This window comes from Rhipicephalus sanguineus, chromosome 1 (genome assembly GCF_013339695.2).
Source record: "Rhipicephalus sanguineus isolate Rsan-2018 chromosome 1, BIME_Rsan_1.4, whole genome shotgun sequence".
Classification (NCBI taxonomy): Eukaryota; Metazoa; Arthropoda; class Arachnida; order Ixodida; family Ixodidae; genus Rhipicephalus; species Rhipicephalus sanguineus.
The window spans coordinates 165,988,942-166,006,270 of NC_051176.1; the positions used below are offsets into that span (position 1 = coordinate 165,988,942).

At 43.6% G+C, this 17,329-nt stretch overlaps 1 protein-coding gene across 2 annotated transcripts in view; it reads right to left on the reverse strand.

Moving 5' to 3' along the window:
- Window positions 1-17,329, reverse strand: part of LOC119401677 (bifunctional methylenetetrahydrofolate dehydrogenase/cyclohydrolase, mitochondrial) — a 39,979-nt gene that overhangs the window by 17,276 nt on the left and 5,374 nt on the right. For both annotated transcript variants that reach the window (XM_049417548.1, XM_037668604.2), the window contains one exon: window positions 14,945-15,040. In XM_049417548.1, the coding sequence (XP_049273505.1) occupies window positions 14,945-15,040 (96 nt within the window). The remainder of the gene's footprint in view (window positions 1-14,944; window positions 15,041-17,329) is intronic.

Below are 17,329 nucleotides of genomic sequence, written 5' to 3' on the forward strand. Positions count from 1 at the left end.
ACAGCGGCGGCAGTACAGTTACAGCCACAAGCCAAGCTTTGGCAACTTGAGCTGTCTGCAGTCTTTTCAACAATACACAGGAATGTGGGCATTCCAGGGGACCCTGGAATGCCTAAATGAGCTAAAGGAGACAAGTCAGTAGAAGGGGTGGAACAGCACTTCATGACATTCATCATAAAGTATAAAATAGTGCAGAAAGAAACTCATGCAAAAGGAAGAAATACAATACAGCACTGACTCACAACTGATACATTATTAAAGGGGTGCTGAATCACTTTTCCATGTAATCATTGAATGACCTCAGTATTGGAATTTATTGCTTCATGAATCGATTGCCACAAAAATTTCTTGAATCTGTCAAGAACGAGCGGAGTTAAAGTGATTTCAGATTTCTGGCGATTTTGGGCCTATTGGTTGTACATCAGAAACGATTTGTAGCACAGGAAACACAGACACAAAAGAAGACAGAACATGACATACGGGCATTCCTACGTCGTCTCCTGTCTTCTTTTAATAAGAATGAGTGTTGGGGTTCAACATCCCAAAACCACGATATAATTATGAGACACGCTGTAGTGGAGGGCTCCGGGAATTCTGACCATTTGGGGTTCCTTAACGAGCCCCTAAATCTAAGTATGGGCCTCAAGCATTTTTGCCCCCATCAAAAATGTGGCCGCTGCGGCCGGGATTCGATCCCGTGACCTAAAACGCGTTCTTGGGCTAGTTGGCTGACCCGTGACCTTCGGGTCAGCAGTTGAGCACCATAACCACTAGACCACCTGTGGCGGGTTTTCTGCCTTCTTTTGCGTCTGTGTTTCTTGTGCTACAAATCGTTGCTGATTACAGGGATCTGTCACACACTTTAAGCTCTTTCTCACTTCTGTCGTTCCGATGAGTGCGCTGGAAGCTGATGCTTCCAGCGCACTCGTTGGAATGAGAGAAGAGAGAGCGCACTCATCTCGTTCAGATGAGTGCGCTGAGGCACACGGCTGAAAGCCGCGTGCAACATGACCTTGGGCGTGCGTGATGAAACGTGATCGCTCTCTCCTGTTGTGATTCCTGTGTGCGAGTGTGGCTACTCTGTAATGTTAGCAGACTAGGGAGTGTGGCGCCACCTTATGGCAAGAAGTGCATCTGATCCAAAAACCGCTCTTGATTTATGTCAGCTACTGAGCTACTCACCAATAGTATGCTATCTGTTGTGTGACGCCAAACAGCAGGCGCTGGCCGCTCCGACGAGAGTAAGCACAGGACTTTGTACGAAAAGAGGGCACCTAAGGAAATGGCAACTTCGTGCTTTGCTTCTAAACTCTCATTGCTGCGCACGACCGCAAGATTTGGCTGAGCTGTTCATAGCAGTGTCTGCTTTCTGCAGAATGTGTTTTTTCACTATGCCCGAGAGTTGGTTCATGATCCCTTTAAGATCTTCTAGGCATTTGCTGTGGTCGTGAGAATACCATTTAAACATCTTTTGCATGGGTGGCTTCGTTATCTCTTTTCTTGCACTTTGGCTAACATCAATTTTTGCTCAATTGAACTGGTAGCTCGCATGACATGACCAAAATAAGAAAGCTTTAGCTTCGTTGCCTTTATTACTGCAAAAGAACATTCAGGACTGATCTCTCTTAACACGAAAATGCTTGTTCATTTGGCTGTCCATGGGATTTCCAAAACTCTGCTATACATTACAATATACTTCCGTTAAACATAAAAAAACCAATTTAACACTAGCTTATGAGACACTGCTTTGCTGTGGCAATCCTTTCAAAATTGTATGAAAATTTTTTACTTTTGTTTCATTTGTGATGATACCGAAGGGTGCACGGAGAGAGAAAAAGAGATTGCGCTTGCACAGATGTGTCGCTCAAAAAAGTTCAGAGCAACGCTAAAAAACTCTGCAAAAGTTTTAACCTAGATAAGCTGGCCGGAATGATAGAAAAAAGCACAAAGGGCTGCTTAAAGATGTTTTTCTCAGCAAAGACTCACAAACCTGAATGTCCATTCCGTGTTATAGTCTCGGAGAACGGCACACGGCAGAAATGTGTCGCACGATTTTTGCAGGCTTTTTAAAGGATTTTACCGTGTGATGATCCTTTCGTCGTCGAAAACTTCGAGCAGGTTGTTGAATTTTTTAGTAACAGACATGAGGACAGGCTTAGTGCCTTCTCGATAGACATAAAGGATTTATACTATTCAATACCCCATAACAACCTGATGAGCTGCGTCAGTGCTAGCATTGATGAACTTGGAGCGGTTCATTTTCAGAACGAGTCAGGTCTATCCTGTAGTAGATTTTTAGAACTTCTCTCCTTTTATTTGAACTCAACTTTTGCGACATGGGATGACAACATTCTAACCCAAAAGAATGGTGTGTGCATCGGATCTTGTATCGCTCTTCGCTTAAGTGATTTATATTCGGCTAATCGTGATAGGCTTCTCAGCCAACGTCTGAACAAGGAAGTAGTCGTGGTGTTCAGGTTTGTTGATGACTATTTAGTTGTTTTAAGCAATAACACGGCAGATTTTCATCCCATTGTTTCAAACACAAAGAAGGTGTTTTCAGAGTGCCTTCATTCTTTAGAATTGACCGATGAAGTTCCTGTTGAGGGCTTCATTAGATTTTTAGATTTAGGACTGCTTTTCTCTGACCGAAGTACCTGTTGGGGGTATGAGCCGAGGGGCAAGAAACCCGTGCCCCCATTCAAATTTGCGCACTCTAAACTGATGAAACGTGCAATCATTTCTTCGTGTTTGGTGAACGCCCTCAAAAAATCCTGTGAACACAGGGTCGAAGACAGCTTACTTAGACAAGCTAACAGACCGGGGCAAGCTGGTTATCCAGTAACCATGCTAACTTCGGTGGCTGAGGGCTTGCAGAGACGTTACAAGGTCGGAGCAAGCAGCGAAATCAAGCGTCCAGAGAAACCAAATAATGTAGCGGTCGTACCCTACATGCATCGCATCTCCCATAACCTCAAGAAGATTGGTAGTAGAGCAGGAGTCCAGGTGGTGTTTTCTGCGCCTTAGCGACTGCAAGGTCCATGTGGACGTGTAAATAAAGAGGGAAAGGGACCGGTTGCCATTTGTACCACGCGGCACCGACGACGTTCTGTGGAATGCACGCGCAATGTAGTTTATTCCATTCCCTTGTCATGCAGGCGAGTGTATATCGGGCAAACTGGGAGATGCTTGAACGAAAGACTTAAGGAGCACTATTATAACGTTAACTCAGCTGTTTCCGGTCATTTAGGCATACATTGCCGAGATTGTGCATGCGTGCCACGCTTTGAAGATACGCATGTGCTCAGCCGTTCTTCAGACATGATGACAAGACTGATCATTGAAGCTGCACACATAGATAATAAGGGTGACGCATGTGTAAGCATGGCGTCACTTGCATTGACCGAAAAAGAAAAACTGTTTCTTGATATGTGTCGCTAGGTATTGACTGTTTGCAACGAGCGGAAGACCAATGTACCGGATTGTTGAAATTTTCTCTTCTTTTTGTCGTGTGCCTCCTATTATATTTATGACGCACTGATGCTAATAAAAAACCAGTTGTGAGTAAGCGCTCGTGTGTGTACCTTTCCATCCTCGTCTCTTAGCGCTGTTTCATCACCATGCTTCCAAACCAACTAGCCCACCGACAAGCACTAACGAATGAGGAAAAGTTTTGGTGAGTCTGAGTCCGAGTGAGTCCCTCAGGGCAAAATATTCCATGAAACACGAAACCTCCATAAAACATTTTATAGAGGTTTATAGAGGTTTTAAACGTTTTAAAGATGTTTTATAGAGGTTTTGTGTTTCATGGGTATATTTCATGAGTGAGTCTGAGAGAGCTCCACATTTTTTGTCGACCTATGCATTGAACTGTTCCTTACTAAGGGGATTATGCAGAGGACATTACGCTTATATAGCTTTTTGTTTGTGACTAACGGGAGTTCCACCTGAGTGCATAGTGCCTGTAAACGCATATGCTAATCTAGCTTTTTCTATGTGGTAAAGATAGGAGTTTTATCTGCACACAGTGCTTGTATAGTGTATTGAGATTACATTGTATATTACATGTTCTGCTCAAATATACAATGTAACTTGTCTCCATTCCTGCCCAGCCCCGGCATGGACTCATTTAGTTGAGATGCACGAGGTCTGTGACTTGGTGACTAAAATCGCTATTGTTCCCTTGGGATCATATCACGTTTTTACAACATGGAAATAGTGTATCAACACACAGAGCATGATGACTAAATGAATGTTCTATAATTATTCTTCGGGAATGCAGAATTGTCCGCAGATGAAAACACAGTCTCAAATTTTGATGCATCTTTCTTTCATTCTTTTTTTTTTATAACCACCGATATTGTTTCAAGGTAAGGCATACAAGTCACCTAGATTAACTTTGTCACATTTATGAAAATCAATAACTGTTGGAGCACCTTTCTTGTTCCCAAGATTGGTGGTCTTGTCACTTTCTTCTGACCTTTGAAATGTGGCCTCCTCCAGCTGCATATAACCATACTGTGACTACAAGAATGACTGATTTTTGCACTTCTGATTGTAAGGACAAATTTCAAATATGAAATTCTATTAGCCCACCACATGCTGCATTTCATTAGTACCAGATATTCGCACATACAATTGAGCAACAGTATCCATGTCGCAAACAGTTCAAAGATCTAAAACAAGATTAATTGTGAAGATACACTCAGAAAAATAAAACAATGAAGCTTAGCTTTGGCAGGCTGCCAGTGTCATAACATTAGCGCAATTAATACTTCTGTGAGCTGATGCTGTAGAAGTTCTCTCTAGAAAAATTTTCCCCCCTGACACACTACGCCACATTTCTAAATGCCAAACTGCAAAGTGATTAGCCCCTTAAAGGCGCCAGGAGAAATGAAAAACCAATGCTTCGATATATGAACAGTAAATGTTTTACAAACACATTTATTCCCTCCAAGACTCCTGTGCCCATCTTTAGGAAAAATAATCACAAAAATCTACATCATAATTTCAGAAACTTTCAGATTATTATTTTTTTATTATATTGGTGAGCTGGAGCTTTAAAACATTATTCCAAAAAGCAAGGAATCAAAGCAATCAAGTTTGGTATATTTGAGTAAAAGAGAAAGCCATGATTACTGCTTTAGTAATTGCATCCTGTAAACTTGTGATTGCAAACAACATTTTTCAAGCCTTGGCATAAGCTTGTTTTTTTTCTTGACAATCACAATAATTTACAATCTTTTTGTAGTCACTGTACTCAATCAGTATCATCCATTGTTGTTTGTGCTTTATTTTATCCCAAATTGCTTCTCCCTTTTCTCTACGCCATTTCCCCGTATCTTTTTCATGTCTGCAAGGCAGTTTAAGTGTGAACTTCATCAACACAGCCTTGTCCCATTCCTCTACTCTAATGAAAAACAAGCCATTCAACTTCCAAAAATAAAACTTACATCCATTAATACCCATTATTGTCCCAGACGCTGCTAAAGCACACACAGAGGATACAAACACTACAAAGCCAGCATGTGTTGTTCCAAGAATCCATCTGTGAATACCCTGGGACGTAATAAGCTAGAAGTATAAACATTTTTTTCTTTTCATGCTTTCATAATAATCTTGCAGTGACAATAACAGGCACATAAACTGGTTTAGTGCTGCTTTTTTGGGGGGTATTTGTATCTTTTTTGAATAAGGCTGTTACATCTCTGATGGGGCAGGAAGGCTAGAGATAAACCATGTGCCATGAAATCTTATAAAAAATAAGAATTCAAATTTAATGTGATGCAAGATTTTTAAGCCGAGAAGTTGCAATTTTTTATCCAGATCTACTACAACTGCAAAACATTACAGATATTTCAAACAAATATACTACTAAAACCTTCAGTGCATGTATGGAATATGATAAGACAATTTCACGTGCAAAAATCTAACACCACCGTGGATTATATGACAAGTTCCGCACTACAAGTATAGCACCCAGTGTGTCAGCTTTCTATTCTGGCCAGCGTTGCCAACCGTAGGGTAACTACCCTGTTGTAATGCATTTTCTGAATTTTTCGCGCAGCGTGGGGTAGCAGGGCAGTAATACTATTTTCTTATCAGACGTAGGGTAATTTCCACTTTTCACTCATCATCGATAAGCGAAAAATGTAGACGATCGATGCGACATCTCCGAGAGTAACATTCATTAATAGATCCTAAAACTAAATCTTTCTTTGAATAAAATTGGAACTCTTTCAATACACATGCCACCAGGATAGGGCATAGACGAAACGTAATATACGTCACACATCCTTGTGCTAGCACTGCTTTTCCACATGTATGCTTCTTTTTCCCCTCCACCATCTCTCATTCGTTCGTTGCGCGGAGAGGCTTTTAAATTTTACGACGGCGATCGGATCCGCCATTTTAGGTGAATGCATAAGGGACTATGTGAGTTTTTTTCGATGGCAGTGGATGGATAGATGCTCCAAGAGATGTGTCTCCTTTAGAACGAGGTGGTGACCTGCACTCCACCAAGCTGTATACTTTATTATTATTATTATTATTATTATTATTATTATTATTATTATTATTATTATTATTATTATTATAGTCCCGCACCATGGCTCCCAGTCGGGATGCATGCTTGCTATGCTCCTGCCCGTTTTTCGGTAAGCAGCAGTTTTTCCGCTGTGAAAGTTGTTCTAAACGTGTTCATGCGAAGTGTGTAACCTGGCCTGATGAAGAGCTGCAACTTCTGAAGTCTGGATCGCGCTCGTTTTGCTGCAATTTATGTGAACTGAGCAGTTCTTCTGGTAAGCCTAACGAAGACAACTCGGCGGCGTGCAGCGATGAGCCCTACAGCTGCTCTCAAACCGGTTCCCTCTCCACGTGTGCCCCTTCGGGTGGTGACCTCGCCGGGCTGCGCCGCCTCCTCCTCGACGCGTTGGAGGGAATCTCGTTCCTCAGCGACGAGGTATCCCAACTACGCGAAGAAAACGAGCGCCTCCGCAAGGATCATTCCCGCGGTGTTGAACAACAAGCCCGTGTGGTCGCCTCCCTTCGTGCAGAGGTCCGCTTCCTGCGTGAGGAGCTGACGCGCCGCACGGCCGCCGTGTCAGTGAAGGCACCTGTGATCCCTCCAGAGCAGGTGACCGTTGGCCGATCTGTGACCTCCAAGCAACCTGCGTACTCTGAACAACCTCTGTCCAAAATTCTTTCATCTTCGAATTCGCCGCCAGGTGACGTAGACACGTCCGAGCGTGTCAGTGTGATGCCTGCGACAGCCTCTTCTGCAGCGGTAACTGAGGGTGTAAGAAAGAAGAAACCCGCCTCGTATGGAGCATTGAAGACATCCACTATATCTGTAGCTCAGCGGCCACAACGGCCACAACGGCCAAAGGCCATTTTTGTTACGAAGCTGAGCCCGGACACCACTGCTGCTGACATCAAAAAACATATTGCTTCATTCGATATGTCTCCCATTTCCTGCCGGCGACTTCAAACAAGATTCCAGTCATATTCTTCATTCTATATCGAAGTTGACGAGGAAACGCTACAACGCCTGAATGACCCTTCGATGTGGCCCCTCGGATGCCTCTTCAAGCCGTTTCGTGGGGAGCTGCGCGATGACATGCTTCATCCCTCTGAGCAAGTGACTGGAAACGAAAGTGCGTGTAACGTAGACATATTCTACCAAAATGCTCGGGGTCTGCGTACCAAGACACTGGAGTTTTTCTCTAATGTTCTTTCGTCTTGTTTTCCTATTATCGCTATTTCTGAAACCTGGCTCGGCACTGAAATTCCCTCATCGGACTTTTTTCCCCCGACTTACACCACCTTCCGCCGTGACCGAGATTTCAGTGAAACCAAACAGAAAGGCGGTGGCGTGCTGATTGCCATTGACAATTCACTGAAATCCGTTAGACGGAAAGACCTAGAAACTATCGAAGAATCGATCTGGCTAGAAATCAACCTTGAGCGCCGTGAAAATTGTTGATTGGATGCTTCTATTTACCGCCCAGCATTTCCCCTGCCTCGTTTCACGATGTCATGTCTTCTATTGAACTTGTGATATCTTCTCATAGTGGGCACAGAATTATTGTTCTTGGGGATTTCAATGCGCCTGGAATTGACTGGAGCACGCTTACCTTTTCTCATTACAATCATTTCACAGAGAAAAGGTGCAGCCTGCTCTTGGACTTTCTGGCGTTTAATTCCCTAGTGCAACATAATTCAGTCGTCAATTCCAGTGGCAACGTCTTAGACCTGTGTGTGTCAAACGATCAACCCCTTGAAGTTTCCCGCTCCAACATCTCTCTTGTACGTCCGGACAAATTCCACCCACCACTTAACGTAAGATTATCTGCATCAGCCGAAACAACGAGCTACAGCAGTTACGTAAACAAATCTCCAAGATTTGCGTTCAAGCGAGGTGATTACACGGGCCTCTATCATCACTTGTCCACCGTTGAGTGGTCACAGGTTACTGACAAACCTAATGTTGATGACCAGGTTGATCGGTTTACGGCGCTTGTACTGAGCAGCATGCTTAATTTTATTCCCCAGTATACACCTAAACAACGTAAATATCCCCACTGGTTCTCATCTGAACTTATCAGTGCACTGAAGCATAAAGATCACGCACACAGGAAATCTAAATGTTCTCCATCCAGCGAGTGGAAGGAAGAGTTCAGCTTTTTTCGAACTCTCTCTAAACGCCTATATAAACGGGATCATAGTTCGTACATTCAATTCTTAGAAAAAAGCGCCTCTGACAGGCCGGCTGAGTTTTGGAAGTATGTACGTAAACGGTCCAGCAAAAGCGGAGAGTCCTTCAGACTACTGGACTCAAATGGGTAGAAGTGCATGCCGTCGCTGACTGTTTTGCCACACATTTCTCATCCGTTTATAAGGCCTCAGACTCCAGCACTGATATCAGACAACAGCCCAAGGCAGTTAGCTCATCCAGTGCTTTGTCGCTGGATGAAAATCTTATCAGCGAATGCATTAAGCGCTTAAAACCATCCTTATCATGTGGCCCAGATGGCATCCCCTCCGCCATACTAAAGCATATGGTACTATATTTGTCCCAGTACTGACTACGATATTTAATAACTGCCTGGACACTTCCACATTTCCTAGCATGTGGAAAACTGCTCGTGTTTTCCCAGTATTTAAGTCGGGCTCTAAGACAGATGTTTCTAATTATCGCCCGATTTCTCTACTATGTGCCACATCAAAGATCTTCGAACTGGCTCTTCACAAAATATTGTCTTTTAGTGTGAAAAACTCACTGATTCCAAATCAACATGGTTTTCTTGCTGGCCGCTCAACTACCACAAATCTGCTAGTTTCATGACGCAGATCTCCACACCTATTTCTCAGAGAGGACAGGTTGACGTAATCTACTGTGACCTGAGCAAGGCTTTTGACGTAGTCAGCCACACACTGATTATGGTTAAACTTGCGAACTTTGACGTTGACTTGTCGATTGTGAATCTCTTGCACAGCTATCTGCTCAATAGATCTTGTTATGTTGCCGTAAATGGCCAAACCTCTTCTTTGTATAAAGTGGGGTCCCTCAAGGGTCGGTATTAGGCCCACTCCTATTTTTAATTTACGTTAATGATGTTTCTTTTGCCATTCATAATTCTTCTTTCCTCTTGTATGCCGATGACATCAAGATATTTAAGGAAATTCATTCAGTTAACGACTGTCGCTTGTTGCAGTCAGATTTGTGTTCTTTTTCCGAATGGTGCAACGGCAATAACCTTTCTCTAAATACCTCAAAGACAAAATTCATGTCTATCACTCGCAAAACATCTAGCGTGTCATTTCAATACTTTGTCAATTCTGTGCCGTTATGCAAGGTTTATGAAATCAGTGATCTTGGTGTTGTTGTTGACAGCGCGTTAAACTTTTCTTCTCACGTTAAGCGTGCTGCTATGCGGGGCCTTCGTTCTCCTCGGATGTGTTTGTAGAATATCTCGAGAATTCAGGTCTCCCATGGCCCTACACAAATTGTACACGGCAATATGTCTTCCGCAACTTGAGTATGCGTCCGTGATATGGAATGGCATTGCTCAATCCAGCGGTAACACCATTGAACGAGTCCAGAAAAAATTCCTCAGCATATATAACCATCGCTTTGCTAAAAATGACTCTGGATCTCGTTCAAATACTGCTGAGTCATTATCACTGCCATCACTTCACTGCCGACGAATCGTTCTGATCTCTTATTTCTCTACAAGCTAGTCCACGGTTTCATATCCTGCCCTGTACTTCTCAATTGTGTTAATTTTCGAATTCCGCGTAAGTTAACCAGAGAGAACAGACCGTTTCATGTAACCGCCTGCTTCTTCCAACACTCTACCGTTCACAGAATACAAAGTCTCTATAATGTTAATTTTCTTGATCTGACGTTTTTCATAGCCCACAATCATTGTTTTTATCCGAGCTTTGCACTGTTTTTGACATAGCGTGGCACAATGTACAAAGTCTTCCCTTCTCAGTCTTTCCACATAGTTGTATATATGCAATGTAATTTTTTATTCCCCGTCATATTTCTCGTGTTGTCTTATTTTACTCCTCCCCTTTTGTGTTCATTTCTCTTTGTCTACGTGTTTTTTGCTCTTTTTATTTCTGAAAACTGTCTGTATTGTATTGTTTATTTTATTGTTTATTTTGCGTGCGCCAGCACAAAGACCTTACGGTTGTTCCCGGGCACGTTAATAAATAAATGATTGATTGATTGATTGATTGATTGATTGATTATTATTATTATTATTATTGTAAAATATGTGGCACAAATAACAGCCGACGCGGACTTACAAGCTCAAACAGACGTTTATTAGCGTCCGCATGAGCCCAGAACGTAAAGATGGCTCCTTCGTTCCTGTAGAATGAGCGCAGGCAGAACCTAGTACGGCAGCTTCCACAACTGCAGGAAATATCGATTCCTCGCTATCCGGGCGGAAGGAGGAAGTTGACAAGTGAAATGCATCTGCATGTCTTCTGCGACACCAGCCCAGCAGCGTTCGGAGCCGTAATATACGCCGTTACTACCATGGCCGAACGACCCATCTAGCTGATCTCCAAGGCACGTGTGGCTCCCATTAAGAAAGCGACGCTACCACGCCTGGAGCTTTTGGGCGCACTGGTTGGTGCTAAACTGCTGACATACGTGAGCAGTGCACTCAACGACATTCATATTGAGTACACTATGTGGACCGACTCCACGATTGTACTGTCATGGATACGAGGAGACTGCACGAGGTGGAAGCAATTCGTTGCTAATCGTATCACGCACATCAAGTGCAGAACAGAACCATCCCGATGGAGATATTGCCCAGGATCGGAGAATCCGTCTGATTTACTAACGAGAGGTGTGACGTTAGACAAAGTTAGATCCAGCTCAGTGTGGTGGCATGGTCCTGACTGGCTACACGGTTCAGTGAGCAAGTGGCCTCTCCAACCTACCATTTCACCGGACATGTGTGAAGCTGACAGAAGCGAGATAGCAGCAGTTCGTGACGGCAACGGAGAGACTTAGTCCAGTTATAGACATTGAGCGTTTCAGCAAGCTTCAACACTTGCTGCGAATCACAGCTTGGGTGTTTCGATTTACAGACCGCTGCCAACACAAAACAGAAGCAACTAGCCACCTGACTGCGACAGAAGTCCTGCGGGCTGTTGTTGGTGTAGATTTCGCAGGCCCGCTCTTAGCACGCACGCAAGACGGCGACGCAAAGTGCTACGTAGCACCTTTCACCTGTGCTGTTTCGCGAGCAATTCACCTTGAGCTCGTCTCCAACATGACAGCTGAAACATTCATATTATGCTTGCGACGGTTTGTCAGCCGGAGGGGACTGCCCCACGTTATCTATTCGGACAATGCAAGGACCTTTCAAAAGATGTCAGCGGATTTAAAGCGCCTATGTCACATCTTCAAAGAAGAGGACGTCGCGAACCATCTCACCGTCAACGGCATTCTCTGGAAGTTTATAGTGCCCAATGCACCATGGTGGGGTGGATGGTGGGAGTGACTGATAAGATCGGTGAAGACTTCGCTGCGTAAGATTCTCGGGAGAGCATGCCTCAATTTTGAAGAAATTATGACAGTGCTGACAGAAGTCGAAGCAGTAATCAACTCTAGGCGTCTAACCTTTGTCGAGACAGACGAAGCGGAACCGTGCACTTTGACTCCAGCCGATCTACTGCTTGGACGTCGACTAACTGCTATGCCATATGACACGGTCGACGTTGACGCCAACTCGAGACGATCGGATGTCATTCGTCGACATGCCTACAGAAGGCTTCTAACCGAGAATTTTTGGAAGCGATGGCGGACAGAATATTTGCTGCAGCTCAGGTCTGCACATTTTCGCATGCAATCAACGAGCCACGGACTTAAAGGAAGGTGACATCGTTATCGTACATTCCGAGGCGTCACCTAGACAACTGTGGAAACTTGCAAGAATCCTTCAGGTTTTTAGAAGTTCAAATGGGCATGTCCGTTTGTGCAAGGTTAAAAAGCAAGGAGGTCTGACTGTGACAAGGCCCATACAAAAGCTATACCTGCTGGAACTCTGTAATTAACTTCATTTGCGCGGCCGGGAATGTTGTTTCCATCGCGAGCACCAGCGAGCCGACAGAAGAGGACAAAGAAGTACCAGTGAGCACGAGGAAAAACGGGGACATAGGACTACTAGCAGGGTCTGAATGGCCTCACTCAGTGTCAAATAAAGCCCTCTTTTAATCCCCTCGACGGTATCGAGTTCTTCAACGGCTTCTCGACGCCATATCCCAAACAATTATTATTATATTTCGGCCTAATCTTGTCTAGCTGAATTAGGGTTCTCTTCAGATAAAAAAAACCTTTCAAAGTCACAGCCCATCCTCCAATCGTCTCTAACTTATTTCTAATGCCGACCTTTTAACCTTTCCAATGTTATCCCTAAAACCCAAGGCTTCATGCAGGCTAGTGCCCCAACAAACGTCCGAGTGTATGTCTTCGCTTTGAATCAAAACATGCTCTGTCACTTGCTTACCTTCCCCATGCATGTGCATTTTCTTCTTTACTGAATCTCGCTTTATAGCTATGCGCTCTAAGGCAACCCGACCTCACTTCAAACAGCTAAGCGCTTCCGCTTGAATTATCATAAAATGTATCCTTGCTTATTTAGTCTTACCATTTCAGTAGTTACTCAGAGCTGGCTTTTTTTCCATCGGTGCTATCCAATGAATATTTTACACCTCTCTGACTTTTCGCTTAACGCTCTTTGTTACCGTATCGCTTACACTGCCAGCCGTATACTTGCTGATGAGCCTTGTAGTTCTTTTTATCAACTGTGAGTTAACGCTCTTCCCATAGAAATACCGGAACGCTTTCTCATCCCTTCTGCTGTCTTTCATGTTCCTCAGTCTCTCTTCGAAACTAATTTTCAAACAGCTGAAGTCACTACTGACTTCAGCGCCACCATATGTCTGCATGTCGTACAGTGAAGTATAGTCTATACCTTGTTATTATTACATTGTGTTATTTTTAGGTGCAGGGTAAAATGAAGGGTAATAAAAAATTGTGTAGGGTAAATAGGGTAATTTTGACCGTAATGGAGGGTATTTTACAAAAATTGATTGGCAACACTGATTCTGGCGAGCTGCATTTTTCAACACTAAAGATAAAAAGTAGTGCAATTCAGCACAATCACAGCCATGAACAGAGCATACTATCAGTAAGTTTGTGCAAAGACCTACGCTGCTGTTCTTTGCTGTGTAGTGTACGCATGAAGTTTAATTGGACTAATGCTATGTGCTTGTGCTGTTGCTCTAGGTGCAATGCTACACAGGTGAAGGGTAGTGTACTCGGCGTGTGTTGTGGCCAGCTGTCCTGTCAGCCTCAGTGCTGCGTAAAGGAGGCAGCAGACTTGCATAATGTGGAAGATGTAGAAAATTAGGCATGCGGCTAAAAAAACAAATTAAGTACTCAAATGGTGGATGCCCTGTTTATGAGTGAAAGCCGAGTAGTCGGGAAACTCCATTTCATGGTGGAGGAACCACATGTTGGCAACTTCAGTGAGGTAAAAAACATTTAACACTAGACTTCTTCACTTCAGAGGCTAGGAAAATTTTGAGGATCTTGTTCCCTACTGTTCATGGTCCAAGTAGGTCCAGCTGTTCGAAAAGGAGTGGCAGAATGAACAGCGGCATTGTTGTTTTCTGCCATCACTGCAGTTTGCAAGTGCAAATGGCAGCTGGAACGGAGCTCCATGGGGACCGAGAGAGCAAGAGGACATAAAAACCAAGGCAGTCTCCACAACTTATAACTCCATTAGCTGATGCAACCCTTTTCACTCCAGAGAAGTCATACAAGACTGGCCGAAAATGACAGTGGGAAAAAAGATGACAATGAGTTCAAGTATACACTAGACAAAAAGAGCACCCATAATATTATCATGTTTCACTACTGTAATTGCTTCAGGTCCTGTGATAACGTCCTGATAATGTACTATATATTACAAGGAAATACAGCTGCCTCTGTTGTCTGGATGTATAACTTTGAATGCAATCAAACACATCAAATGATGCAAATAAGCCTTTTCTTTTTTTATCAAATAGACTGCCCATGACCTTTACATATCGTGTTGTTTACAAACAAAAAATATTCAGAACTTGACGTAATACTCAAAGGCCATTTTCCTCTAGGATTCGTGTTTGTTTGATTTGGATATTTTGGTATTCAAGCACCCCTAATCTTTACGTATTAGTACAAATTTTACAGCCTGTTCATGTTCAAACAAGATGCAGTAAAAACTAAGCAGATGCAAAGCACTGGTGCTACCTGGCGTAGTGACATCTGTCATCAAGCGGCAGATATGCAGCTTTGACAAAGCCACCAGGAAGTCAACCTAAAATATCAGATGTATGTGTGCTGCGGTCATTAAAGTCGGGTACTTACCATAGTCTCTTGATGAGCCAAGCATAATGGATAGAGGTAGTCCGACTATTGTTGAACGCCCACATACTAGTACATGCTTGCCATAAGTGCTCATGTCTGTAAGAAAAAAAAAGGGAATTAGTAGCACAAAATATATAAAATAAAACAGATTACTAGATAGCTGACAATAGCACAACTTTCAGTATTTGATAGGGGTGTGCGAATATTCGAAATTTCGAATATTTTTCGAATAGTGCTTGCTATTCGATTCGCACTGGAATTTTACTATTCGAACTATTCGAACTTCCCAAAAACAAATACAGTCAACGTCCGATTGAAAGTGACCCCTTCAGATTTTTAATATGCTTCACCTCATTACACTCTCGTACTGCGCCAAAGCTGCTTTTCAAGCTCCGTTACGGTCGATTATTGCCAAGACACAGTCAAGGTCCGATTGAAAGTGGTCCCCAGATTTTCAATATGCTTCACCTCATCACACCCCGATATTGCGGCAAAGCTGCCTCTCAAGCTCCGTTACGGTCGAACTTTGCCAAGAGACAGTCAACGTCCGATTGGAAGTGGTCCCTAGATATTCAATATGCTTCACCTCATCAGACCCCCGATTTGCGGCAAAGCTGCCTTTCAAGCTCCGCTACGGCCGCAAATGTATTAACTCAAGAAAATGCTGGTTCCAACATGGAGATGAAAGATGTGGCAGAGTTGGGGGCTCATTAATGCTGTTTTGGGCCTGACATTTCGGAAAAAAGTCCGAAAAATCGGACGCCGAAGTTTTTAGCATCCAAAATTTCAGATGTTCTTATATATCGACGTCTGGGAGGCAGATTTGCAACACCGGACTTGAAGGGAGCACACCCTTGTCCGCCACATCATTTGGGCTTCCACAGAAGTTGAGGAAGAGAGGCTGAGGAAATGGCATCTCTGCCCATCACGTGTAAAGTGTTGTCGGCAACACTTTGGTTGCACCAAATCATGTACATAAATAGAATTCGGCCTATACATTGCCTCATTCTTGATAAGACAACTATGAAACACCACCCCGCCAGTCTTTCATCAACCTAGCGAAAAGAAACACTTTCATGTTGCTATCTCATAAAAATATACTTAGGAACCCTCTCTAACTTTTTTTCTGCAATTTCGCTTCGAAGTATTCAAAAAATATTCGAGAAATATTAGAAAAATATTCGATTCGATTCGCACTCACACTTTAATGTTTGAATTCGCACAGCTCTAGTATTTGACATACCTGTCAATGCCACTGTATTAAAAACCCTCACAAGTAATGGCGCACCCGCAAGGAAAGGTTCAGTGGTCATAGCCAATCCCTCCCGTGGGGCCGACTTAACCCCGCTCCCCACTGCCAGACTGTCCTTTTCAATGAGGGTTCAACGTATACCTCCAAGGCGTCCGTTGACATCATTGCAATTCAGGAGGTGGCTTGAGGTGAAGTTTTCCCGATTGACTCTATAAATCATAATCTTCCTTGATGCTATTATTTGCTGTTGAATTACTCCAGTTGAAGCAAAGAAATGGAATATTATGCAAGGTGCATGTGTTTTCCCCCCTCCCCCCACAATCTAATGATCTTGTCATAATTTCACACCTCAGTATAGGAGTTTACTGCCTCCCGAATCGATTGCCACAAAAATTTCTCGAATCCGTCAAGAATGAGCGGAGTTACGGGGGTTTGGCGCACGCTCTCAGTGCATTCTCTCTTTTCTCGTCCCGACGAGCACACTGGAAGGTACACAGGGAGGGATGGCACGGGGGAAAGACGTTACGTCAGCGCGCGTCATGAAACGCAATCGCTCTTCTGCCGTGATTCACATGTGAGAGTGTGGCTACCGTGTAAAGTTAGCAGACTGAGGAGCGCGGTGCCAGCAAGTGGCGGCACCCTGTGGCAAAAAGCGGATCTGATCCGTACGCTGCAACTGACAGGCACCCCACCCACCGATGGGAGTGAGAACCGGCCTCTGTTTGAAAAGAGAGCACCTGAGAAAACAGCAAATTCGCGCTATGCTTGTAGCTTTTCACTCGGCTCGCATGACTGCAATATTTGGCTAAGCAGTTCATAGCCGTGTCAGCTTTCTGCAGGATGTGTTTTTTCAACAAGCCTAAGGGGTGCTTCATGACCCCTTTAATTTGGACCACCTAATGTTACTTAACACGCACCTAAACCTAAGTACAGATGTATTTACACATTCTGGCCTCATCAAAATGCAGTCCCTGTGGCAAGCTTAGCAGCTAGCGTGAAACTTTAGATGCTAAACTACCATGGCTGGTCCCTTAGCAATAACAACACTTTTGTTATTTATTCAGTGAACGACATGACTCCTGCAACACTTTTCACAATGAATCTGGAATTTTTTTGTACACTACGCAAGGTTC